Source organism: Petaurus breviceps, unplaced genomic scaffold (assembly GCF_028583685.1).
Source record: "Petaurus breviceps papuanus isolate PSGF00001 unplaced genomic scaffold, PetGlider_PUasm1.0 185, whole genome shotgun sequence".
Classification (NCBI taxonomy): Eukaryota; Metazoa; Chordata; class Mammalia; order Diprotodontia; family Petauridae; genus Petaurus; species Petaurus breviceps.
The window spans coordinates 39,715,672-39,726,689 of record NW_027185797.1 but is presented as its reverse complement, the minus strand read 5'-3'; the positions used below and the strand labels follow the sequence as shown (position 1 = coordinate 39,726,689).

The 11,018-nt window shown below is 42.1% G+C and overlaps 2 protein-coding genes across 5 annotated transcripts in view; both read right to left on the bottom strand.

Annotated features, from left to right (window-relative positions):
* Positions 1–11,018, bottom strand: part of LOC138161923 (carcinoembryonic antigen-related cell adhesion molecule 1-like) — a 332,874-nt gene that overhangs the window by 177,000 nt on the left and 144,856 nt on the right. The gene's annotated exons all lie outside the window — the stretch shown is intronic.
* LOC138161930 (carcinoembryonic antigen-related cell adhesion molecule 3-like) overlaps positions 5,809–11,018 on the bottom strand; it is a 29,703-nt gene continuing 24,493 nt past the window's right edge. For 2 of the 4 annotated variants that reach the window (XM_069089020.1, XM_069089019.1), the window contains exon 7: positions 10,383–10,966. In XM_069089020.1, coding sequence (XP_068945121.1) covers positions 10,874–10,966 — 93 coding nt within the window. In that variant the 3' untranslated portion in view covers positions 10,383–10,873. Of the gene's footprint in view, positions 6,105–10,382; positions 10,967–11,018 lie in introns of those variants that run through there. The other 2 variants (XM_069089021.1, XM_069089022.1) reach the window with 2 other exon arrangements.

Sequence of the window (11,018 nt, the reverse complement as noted above, 5' to 3'; positions counted from 1 at the left end):
TCTCTCTCTCTCTCTCTCTCTCTCTCTCTCTCTCTTTCTGTGAATGAGTGTGTGTGAGTAATCTGACATCTCTAAGATTTAAACTGCAGGGGGACTGCAGGACATTCCTTTGAAATGCTGATATCTCTTTCCCTCCTCCTCCTTTCCCCTGCTGCTGAATGCAGGCTGGAGAGGGAGAGAAAGAAAGCAAAATATTGTCTTGTTTGTGAACAAAAGTTTTAAGATCTTTAAAAGTTTGAATATCTCCTCCTCTTCATTTCACCCTGGCCAAGTGGAGTAAGGAGAAGGTGATAAGAAAGGGAGGGAATCTTCTCCCTCAGAACAAAGAGGCAGGTAGACTAACATTTAACTATTTCCTGCCTAAAAGAGGAAAGTTTTGTGTAACAGAATGCAACTAAAAGGCAACTGAATGCATTCTGGTAATTTTTGAAAAGTGTCACTCCTAATTTGATGCTAAAGAAAAGTCAGAATTCATTTTACTATTTGGCATTTAGGCAAATTGGAATATTTTCTAAGATTTGATACGAAAGGTGAGGTTTTTGGTTTCTCTAGAACTGTGATAAGGGAGTAGTCGACACTCCCCCTCCCCTTGCTAGGGAAGTCAAAGCTATCACTTTCAAAGAAGTTTCTAAGTAGTGAACACATAAAATTTATTGGAGTAAAAGTTAGAACAGCTAAAAACATTTGAGCAGATTTTGTTAAAGCCTCTCTCACCAGATCAGATAAGGAAGGGCCCCTGGGTACCCTGAAATCAAACCCCTGGGTCCACAACCAAGCTCTGCAACTGTGGGGAGAGGAGAAAAGCCTCTGAACTTGGTAAGCCTAATTTTCTATCAATAATTTTGGTATGTGATGAATTGGAAATGCAATTAATGTCATAATATCATTGTTTTATTATGGTATCTCTAAATTGTAAAATCCTCTTATACTGTAAAAATTGAGTGACAAAAAACAGTTTTCAATCTGAATTTTGTTGAAACTAAGAGAAAAAGTTGTGTAAAACTAGCTATGTTACTTTATCAGGTCTGCTAATCCTATGTTATAATGTTTATTTAGCCAATAAGAACTCCTGAAAAAAAGGGAAAGAACAATTTAGGGATTTAATTTTCAAGCTTGCTTCATCTAAGAATGTAATTATGTTAATTTGAAGGTTTATGCATCACCACATTCTCCATCTATGTGAGATTCCAGAATGTAATTGATTTCTAGTGATAAGTTGATTGGTTGTATGGCATAAAAAAAAAAGATTTTAGTTCTGTGTAACTTCGTGTGGAATTTTAAGGTCATTATATTGGTAATTCTTTTATTTTTATTTCAAAGTTCAAATTTAAGAACATGATAATTGTTTATGATATTGTTACTGGTAAATAGCTGTACTATCTATGCTGTATGAGAAGCAGTTTCTCCTAGAGTTTTGGAGTATTGTAATTTGGGAAAATCTTAAGCTTCCAAGTCTGTCTTTGTTTAAAAGGAAGTTTCAGTCAAGATTGTTTAAAATTGTAAGACTGTTAACTAAGTTATTGGGCTACTGTTTTAATGCTAAAACTTAAAACTGTGACAACTTTATTCTGGCTAGTTCTGCCCATTCAGAACAGTTCTCCAGCATGTATGAGAATTGGCTAAACAGGGGCATAAAACTGCCAAATCCCCCGGAAACTATCTCTGTTAAGCAAGGTCATTGGGAAAGGAACAGTTTTAGTCATGTAGCTTTTAAATGAACCTAACTTGCTAAAAAGTTGCAAGGATTAAAAAGGATTTTTATCAATTGGCTTTCAGATTTCAGAAGGAAAGAAGGTAAATGACCTGATAAATCTTTATTGCTTATTTCAGCTACGAGAGAATAGAAATAATTATAATTGACTCTAAGCTGTGATTGGTGAGGCTTGTTGTTTAAGGTAAAAGGCATTTGGGACCATAACTAAATTTTATTTTGAATTTAAATTTGGGTGTAGTTGTCTGCAGTAAATCAGTATCTGAGAGAAAATGCCATGAGCTACTCAGAGGAATGTGATCCTTGTACTGTGGACAGGTGGAAGTCTCCATTTGGTAAAGGCAGAAGGGACAATCTTAGCCTCTGTCTGGGATGGGATCCCTCCTGGCTCAGTTTACCCATGGGGTTCCTTTGAAAAGGAATGTTCCCCACCTATTCCTGAGTCTAGCATTGAGGTGGAATGGATACTGCCTGGCTTGATCTCTGTAACTAACCTGAATTTAAACAGAATCAAGGATGTTTTATCCTGTCATATTTGGAATGTCACAGGTCCCTGTTTTTTTTCCTTCTATAGCAGGTTTCTATGATCAGAACAAGGAGTCAGTAAAAGATGTGAGCTCTTTCATGTTAGCCTACTGGAAAATCTAATATTATTTTCATCTAGGATTAGAACATGTGCAGAAAGTTATGCAAACTGCTTAAGATCATTCTAAAAGTTTTATGAATCTCAAACTGTTTTAAAAGGAGGGAAAATACTTTTAGTAAAAATTTTAAATCTCTAGTGGGATTTTAAAAGGCCTACTCTATGGGAAAATATAAAGGACAGTGAAATAGTCTGAGTAAGGGGTTCTACTAGCCCATACTCACCCCACTTCCGGTCATTTTTCTCTTAGTCCTTTTTGGTCCTTGTTTGTTTAATCCTTTTGCTAGATTTGTGTCTTTTAGGCTCAGCACCCTTCCCTTGCAGGTGACTTTTCAGCCAGGGACATTGTCATGTAATCTAACTGACCCATGGAGCCTTCATGTTCAAGGCCTACTACAAATGGGCCCCATTTGTGCTCCCCAAGGATATTCCTTTCTTTGTGGGATGGGTGGGTCAGAGGGACGAGGGACCTGGGGACAAGGTATGTGCTCCCTGGGATTTCTTTCACCCCCTCTGACTATTTATAACATCACTAAGCCCAGCACTTCTCCTTTAAAATGAGTTAAACGGGGTTTGGGGGACAATGTTCTTTGTTATCTTCAAAAGGGATAAAAATATCTCATGCTTTGGCAACCAAGACTGCATTTAGCCTTTGGGAAATCCAGCAGTCTCTGGATTCCCTGGCCAATGTGGTCCTGGACAATCACATAGCCTTAGATTATCTTCTGGCCTTTAGGTGGGGGTGTTTGTGCCCTAGCTAACACCTCCTGCTGCATGAATATCAATAATTCTCGACAGGTAGAACTCCGCACCAAAAATATACTGGAAAAGGCCAATTGGATGGAAGAACTTCATGAAGCCCTAAGTGCACCAGGTTCCTCCTCTTCCTCATGGTGGTCCTGGCTTTTCCCTATACTGGCCCCTTTCCTGGTCCCACTCCTAATCATAGTCTGCTTAACCTCCTTGCTAAGTTTGTCTCTTCTAGGCTCAGTGCTTTCCATTTGCAGTTGATTGCACAGGCTGGATGTCAACCGTTACCCGAAGTCACTACCCCTCACCCCTTGGATCTGGCCTCTGCCAAATTCCAGACATTGGCCACCAACCCCACCCCTTAAAGGATGGGACCCCAAGAGTCAGGGACAATTCTACATCCCTTCCCAGCTGGAAGCAGTTCAAGATGACACAGTCGCCTCTGCCCCAAATGAATTTGGGCCCCATCTGTTTAAGGGGGGAATGATGGGGTACCTGGGGTCTAAATCAATTTGTAGTAACATCAGTCTGTAAAACTTTGTAACATCAATTTGTAAAACCAGTCTGTAAAATCACATTTCCCTTTCCCAGCCTCAAATTCTGCCCCTTCCCCCTATCTGAACTCTGCCTAGGCAACAACTTGTGACTCCTTTGTTCTTACTTAATCTCCTCCAGTCTGGCCCAAATCTCATCTAAACTATCTATGCACTAAAGTCACAAGTTCCTCTCAGTCAGCCCTAACCTTATCTATGCACTGAGGTCCCTTCCCTCCATCCCTCCAGCCCTGACAGTGGCAGCCCTACCCTTTAAAAGTAAAAGCCTGTATCCCTCTCACTTGCAGGTCCCCTAAGGACTCATGCCCACTTCTGTCCGCTTCTATGAAGCATAAAAATAAACTTCTAAAACTCTCACTCCAATTAAACCTGAGACCTTGAATTCTTTCCAGATGATATTGCAGGTTGTCTGGTCTTAGATAAGATCAGAATTCCTGCTGAACCTATTGGGAGCTATCCCTCATCAGTTCCTCATCTCTTCTCTACTCTTCCTCCAGATCACACAAGGAGAGGAGAATCATGGTCTTGAATAGAGAGAGCCTTGGATTTGGAATGAATGGACTTGGGTTTAAAGCTCTTTCTTATTCCAATTGTTGTATCCTATTTCAATTCACCCTCCATCTTGTGCTCCCTCCTTCAGGGATGTAAAGTCTGGGTCCCAGGCATATCTCTTGGAAATCTCCCAAGGCATTGTCACCCACCCTGTTCTGGGAAATTGAAACCTAACCATATTCCATATAATGTCTTAAACTGAGTGTTAACCAATTGCATTCCTCTGCTTCTGTAACTTTCTGCTTTTGTATAGATCTGACCATTACTTTGTGGTTTTTATCTTTAAATACTCTTGCTCTACCCCTGCTTGGGGCTGTCTGATCTGAGTCTCCAGTCCAGGACCTCATTAAATCCACATTCATTACATTTATTTCCGGGTCTTGCTTGCTAGCCAATTTTTCGGCACAACACAGTGACCTCAGGGAAGTCACCTTCTCATCTCTGGCACTCAATTTCCCCTTCTGCAATTGGAGGTAATTGACCTCATGGCCTCTGTGGTGCCATCCAGTTCTAATTTCTTGGCACCTAGGGCCATGGTGAGCTTCTCAGCTCTTTTTGGAGGCCAGTCAGATGGGCAGGATTAAAACAGGTCATTTCAGTCTCTAGGTTCTTAAGTCTTGAATTCATTGAATGTCATTAGGACTTCTTAATCTCTCTTCTTATTCAAAGTAAGATTCCATTCACTTAATCACAGTTCCATTTAGTGCAACCTACATCCAAACAAGAATTCCCCTCTCAAGCACACCTTTTTGTCCCTGTTTATTTTATCTTCTCTAGCAGAAAAATCATTCTTGTTGATAGAAAATAGAGAAGTAAAATGGACCTTGAGTCATGGTTTCCTCTAAGTGTGTTAACATTATGCCATTGCCCCAAGCTGATAAGCCCTATTACTTCCTTGTTCTCATCTAAAATAAATGACTTGTTTTTTAAAAATTAATTTGTCATGGGCCACATTTCAACCTTAGCTTTTCCCAGTCCTATCCAGTCTTTCAAACACCAAGACAGTCTCAGCATCATAATGTAATTCTTCACAGATGGAATAAACCAAGGTTGACCTTCTCTGGCCCCATGCCTTTTCACCAGTCTTTCCTGGTTAGATTGAAAGCTCCTCGAGGATAGTAAGGGAATTAAAACAGCAAGTGATTAATTTTGGGAAGTGAGTGAAGCCCTCTGACTTCATCTCGTGACTCAATTCTGGCTCTATCTAGCTCAGTTCCCTTTCTATTCATTTATGGGTCTAGTTCAATCTACTCAATTATGGGAACTGTGAGAAAACTTTAATGCATTGTTTGATCCTACCCTGCATGGCTGGGAAGCCAGACCCCTCTTCCTGCTGCTCAGAGACCCCTTAACTAAGGACCTAGGATATGCTGACCAGAAACCTGGCCAGACCCAAAGATTGAGGCAAGGAGTTTTCTCAAAATTGAACATCTCAAGCTACTGTGACATCTTATCTAGGTCACTGGTAACTTTCTCTTTGGAACAGCAACCCTGAGAGTCTTCTCCTCTTGAAATGGACATGTAGAAAAAAAGAACCCAAGCCTAGTCAATTATTCTGAGCATGAGTTTATTGAGCTGGCCAGCGACAGTCTCCCAAGGAAACCTTAGGAGAGCTGCCCCAACTATAGGGAAAGGGGGGATATTTAAAGTCAAAAAACACCAAAAATAGGTGTGGGAAACAAAGTTAGTCTTGTGGGAAGTAAAGTTAGTCTGACAATGGTAGATAAGCACATCCGTTGGAGCCAGGACTTGGTCTGGACAGTTGTAAGACTCCTTGCCCTGATTTATTGTGGGACCCAGACGTCCAGGATCATTCTGACATCTTATCAGGAAGTTGTAGCAGCAAGCACCCCAGCATCCCCAGGGTGTCTGCCAACACAGGTTCTTAGATCTGCTTTGATAAAGGAAAGCAACTCAAAATGGGATAACAAGCTTATTTTAATCAGTCAAATACGTATGTTTACCTAGTTCAGGGGAAAAAGGTCAGCACCTCGAACTTCAGAGTACACAGACAGAATTATCAAGACAGAAAAACAGATCAAGAAGACAGTTTTAAAACTGTCCAACCATTACATCCATACCAAATCAACATCTGGGTTTCAACATCTGGGTTTGTCAAAGCTGGGGGACTCTCAACAATGGCTTCCCAGAGTCTCATCTGATCAAATCACAGAACACTTCTCAAAGTGAGTCCCAAAACAAAGCTACACATCAGGACTTATATAGACTTCTCCTGGCTCAGAGAATGTAACAACCTTATTGACCCACTGGCCAATCAAATAGTATCTACTGAAAAACAAGCCTCCCTCCCCAGGCTTCAGGTGCACTTTAGCCTAGGGGCAGGGAAGATCTTAAAAATTTACATTTCCATTACAGAAGTATGGCCAGGTCTGTTTCTCACAAAAGAGGGGCTCTTGGTTAAGCATGTAGGAGTTCAGGAAGAATTTAGTAATTTTCAAACTTGTTACATACAGGTGCTTAGTATATGAGGCCATGGGCATTTCACTCTCAGCTTGATTTTTTTTTTCTCTTTCTTCAAATTAAAATTCCATCCCTTGATTGTCTTCTTAAAGAGGCCTATTCACTGAATGGGTGCTACCTCACTCTAAGTGAGAACCTTTAAAGGCATTAGCCTAAAAAACTAGGGTCTCCCATTGCATCCTGGGCCATCTCCAGCTGTCCTGCTGAATATCTAGCTCCTAGACCCAGATGGCTCTGCAGCACAAAGGGAGGCTGGTGACCTTGCACAGCCCTTCCTCCCTCGAATCAGTCAACTGCAAAGTCATCATGTCCCTGATGCTGAGGCCCTCTTCTAGAGCAAAGGACAAACACACCAAGTCTTATCTGAAAACTGGTCCCATGCTGGTCAGTCAGTTATTGTTTTCATGTTCCTTTGATTGTTTACAGACACTTGGGGGAGGGAGACACCTTGTTTTTTGAATTCAAGGAATTGTATCTTTTTACTCTCCTCCTCCCAACTTGGAAAGTCCCAAATCTTTTCTCCAATCAGAAATCAGATTACCTAATTTTGTATCCTGGTTCATTGTTTTCTTTTAATTAATTGGTCTTATTTACTTGTTTTTAATACATAAAAATCAGTCTCATTCTGTTTTCTGGGTCTTTGGACTGACTGGGAGTCCATTGATCCATTTATTATGCCTTTTTGGCTAATAAATCATTTAACTCTAATTGTTTACTTAATTATTATAAATTATTTGGCTTTTGGATTTAAATCACCAAATCAAGTTAAATCAAGTTGTCAACTCAACAAGCACCTACTATGTGCCAGGCGCTTGAATGACCAAGAAGGGCCAAATGAGCCCCTGCCCTCCAGGAGTTTACAATCTGATGTGGGAGACTGTGTACAAAGAAGGTATAGACAGGGCAAACTGGAAGTGAATTGTAAAGGCCGAGCACAGAGCCTGGCAAATAGTAGGTGCTTAATAAAGGTCTATAGACTGACTGTGTGTTCTCTGTCTCTTCTAAGTTGCCACGTTCTGTGCTCTATGTTCTAATGTCCTTTCCAGGTCTGAAGACTTGTGTTCTATGTTCTAATACATTCCCCTCTGCTCTGACATTCTGTGTTCCCCATTTAAAATATTCTAGGATCCCTAGATTCAAAGGAAGTTTGGGAAGAAACCCGCAGCCTGGCTGTCTGCTTCACTCTTGGAGAGCAGCAGGTCCTTTCTGACCCTTGACAGTGACTGCCCTGGATTGGAATGTTCTCTGTGATGGTCTGAAGCAGCTCCCTGGCCCTGGGCCCCTCTGGCCCTGCTTTGCCTGGATGCTGCCTTATTTTCCATCATCGCTTCCATACACAGGAAGTCTTCCTCCTTGGGGACAGTGAATGGGGGGAGAGGGGTTGAAGGCCACTTGCAGCTGCCGATTGGAGGGTGGATGGAAATCTCTTTCAACAGGCAGAGAGTGAGGAGTCCCTGGCTCCCAGTAACTCTGGTCTTGTCTAAGGCCTTTGGGGCTTCAGCAGTAAAATGAGGGAGTAGGGAAGGACGATTCTCAGGTGTCTTTGGATCAGGCCCACAGTGTCTGGAAGGCTTTGAACAGGAGGAAGCAAGCATTTATGATAGCACCTACTATGTGCCAGTCACTAGGTGAAGTGTCTTTCAAATATTATCTCAATTTGATCTAAAAACCCTCAAGGGAGGTGCTGTTAATACCCCCATTTTACAGGTGAGGAAACTGAGGCAAGCAGAGGTTTAAGTGACTTGTCCACAGTCACAAAGCTAGTAAGTGGCTGAGATCAGATTTGGACTCAGGGTCTTGTTGCCTCCAGGCCCATTGCTCTAACCACTGCACTACCAGCTGCCAATGTCTCTTCAATATTCAATGTTCTGTGTTCTGAGTCCCCTCCCAGGCCTGACATTTCCTGTTCTAAGGCCCACCCAGCTCTGACATTCCCTGTTCTAAAGTCCCTCCCAACTCTAACATTCTCTATTCCAAGGTCCCTCCCATGTCTGACATTCCATGTTCCAAGGCCCGTTCCAGGTCTGACATTCCAATATTCTTGGGTTCTATGCCAACAGGAAATCTGAATCCTTGCCCTGTTTCTCAGGAGGACAATTCTTCCACTTTTCCAGGACCACCCATTTTCATGACTCCATGCTAGAGCACCTGGGCGAAGCAAGGACCTTGAATCATCAAAGGGCAGATGTGAAAGGGACTTTAGGAACCATTTAGCTGCATACTTATAGATCAGGATACCCAGAGTCAGGGAGAGCCTGGGATCTGTGCCAGGTCCTAGAACCAATCAATAAATAAGCATTTTATTAAATGCTTCATTTGTGCCCAACAAATGCACCAAGAAGGAGGTGGAATCCAAGGGAAAAAAGGAAATAGTTGCTACCTTTAAGTAGCCTGAGTTCTAACATGGGAGGAACTGTATAAATTGTTAGTATGGTGTGGTCAGAATAAGTGCAAAATACATACTCTGTAGGTTGGGGAGGGAGGGCACCAAGAGCTGGGCTGGGGGTGGGGAAGAGGAAGGGGATGTTGGAAAGGATTCCCAGTAAGCAAGCATCAGAGCTGGAGCTAGAAGGCTGGTCTTTGAACTCCTAGGCCAGAACCCTTTCCATTAAACTGGAATTCTTTCCTTTCAATTTTCCTTTAAGGAGTTTATGGTCAGACTAGGGTTCAGCTTGGGTCTGTTTCTTCCCATTCTGTCTTTGATAGAAAGAGGGGCCAGCTAGTTGCTCCTTCCCCCCTCCCCTGACATTCTTCAACCTCTTGGAAATTTTTCTCTTCATTTTTATTTTTCTCTTCATTTTTAAAGCCCTCAGACCTGATTCCTGAGTGATGGGGTATTATCCAGATCTTTGGAAGCAATATCCAGATTTGCCCTCTTTTTTTGGGAGATGGTAGACCATCTTTACCACTAATACCAATCTACCTGGACTTTTTCTCCATCATTCAATGTACAATTGAGATGTCACCTCTGCGCAGCCTTCCTGGGAACTACTCCCTTTGGACTTCAGGTAACACTTAGTATGAGAAATCAAGGATGACTCTGAACTTACAAACCTGGGTGCTTAGTAGAATAGAGTTGGCTTCAAGAGAAATAGGCAAGTCTGTAGGAGATACTAGCTTGGGGAGGGGGGAAGAAGATGATAGAGGAAAAAATGATAGGTTTAGTTGAACAAATTATATATTTTGTTTTCATATCACTAACATTTCTAAATCTCTCTCTCCCCATTCTCTAAAATAATAAGCCACTGCTTGTAACAAAGAATAACAAGAAAGAATTAAAAAATGAGCAATTCAGCAAGCAACAGGAGGAGTCTGACAATACATGCAGCATTCAGCACCCATAGTCTCCCACCTCTACCAAGAGGAAAGGGTAATCATTCTTTCATGTTTTCCCCAGGCTTGATCACTGTGCACTATTTCTCTCCCCACCCCCAAATATTACTTACTATGCTTTGTATCAGTTCAGGTAATTCTTCTCATGTTTCTCTGCCCTTTTCAGATTTATCCTTTCCTTTGGGGCAGTAATATTTCATTCCATTCACATCCCACAATTTGTTCATCCTTCCCCCAGTTGATGAGAGCCTAATTTGTTCTGTTATTTGTGACCACAGAAAAGGGATGAGATGAATATTTTGGTGTATGTGGGAACTGCTTTCTGTGACCTCTTGAATGTAGATCGCTAGTAGTAGGGTTTTGGGGTCAAAGGATATGGGCATTTTAGAGGAAGACATAGAGGTGTTGATATTGTTGGGTTCACAGAGCAAGGATCCCATGCATAAAATCCAGCCAGAGTGTGATTGGGCTTCCCTCCAGCTCAGGCACACGTACCACTGGCCCCTTTCCTTTCGGGATGCTTCTCCTCTCCTCAGCTCTTACCCTTCTCTTTCTCTTCTTGATGGGTTTCTCTTTGCTTCTGGACTCTCAGCTTTCTCCCCAGAAAGCTGCCTGTGAACCCCTGCTTGGTGATGGGAACTGGTTAGACTGTGAAAGCATCTCTAGGGATGGATTAGAGGTAGCAAGGAGCAGAGGATAGGACACTGGATCTGGAGTAAGAAAGACCTGAATTCCAATCTGACCCAAGGCACTTTCTAGCTGTGTGCCTTGGGTATTCAATGTTCAATGGCCTCTGTAGAAACATGTATGAAAATTCAATGGCCTCTGAGACTAGCTTCTAGCTCTAGTCTAGGACTTGGTGATTTTCCCTTTTCCATGTGCTGGAGATTTCTTACAGGGCGTGATCTTGTCATAAACGTCTGCTTGGGTTATATCCAGAGTCTGGGGTTAAGAGAGAGGAGACGTCAGGGACATCCAAACCCTGCCTCCCCTA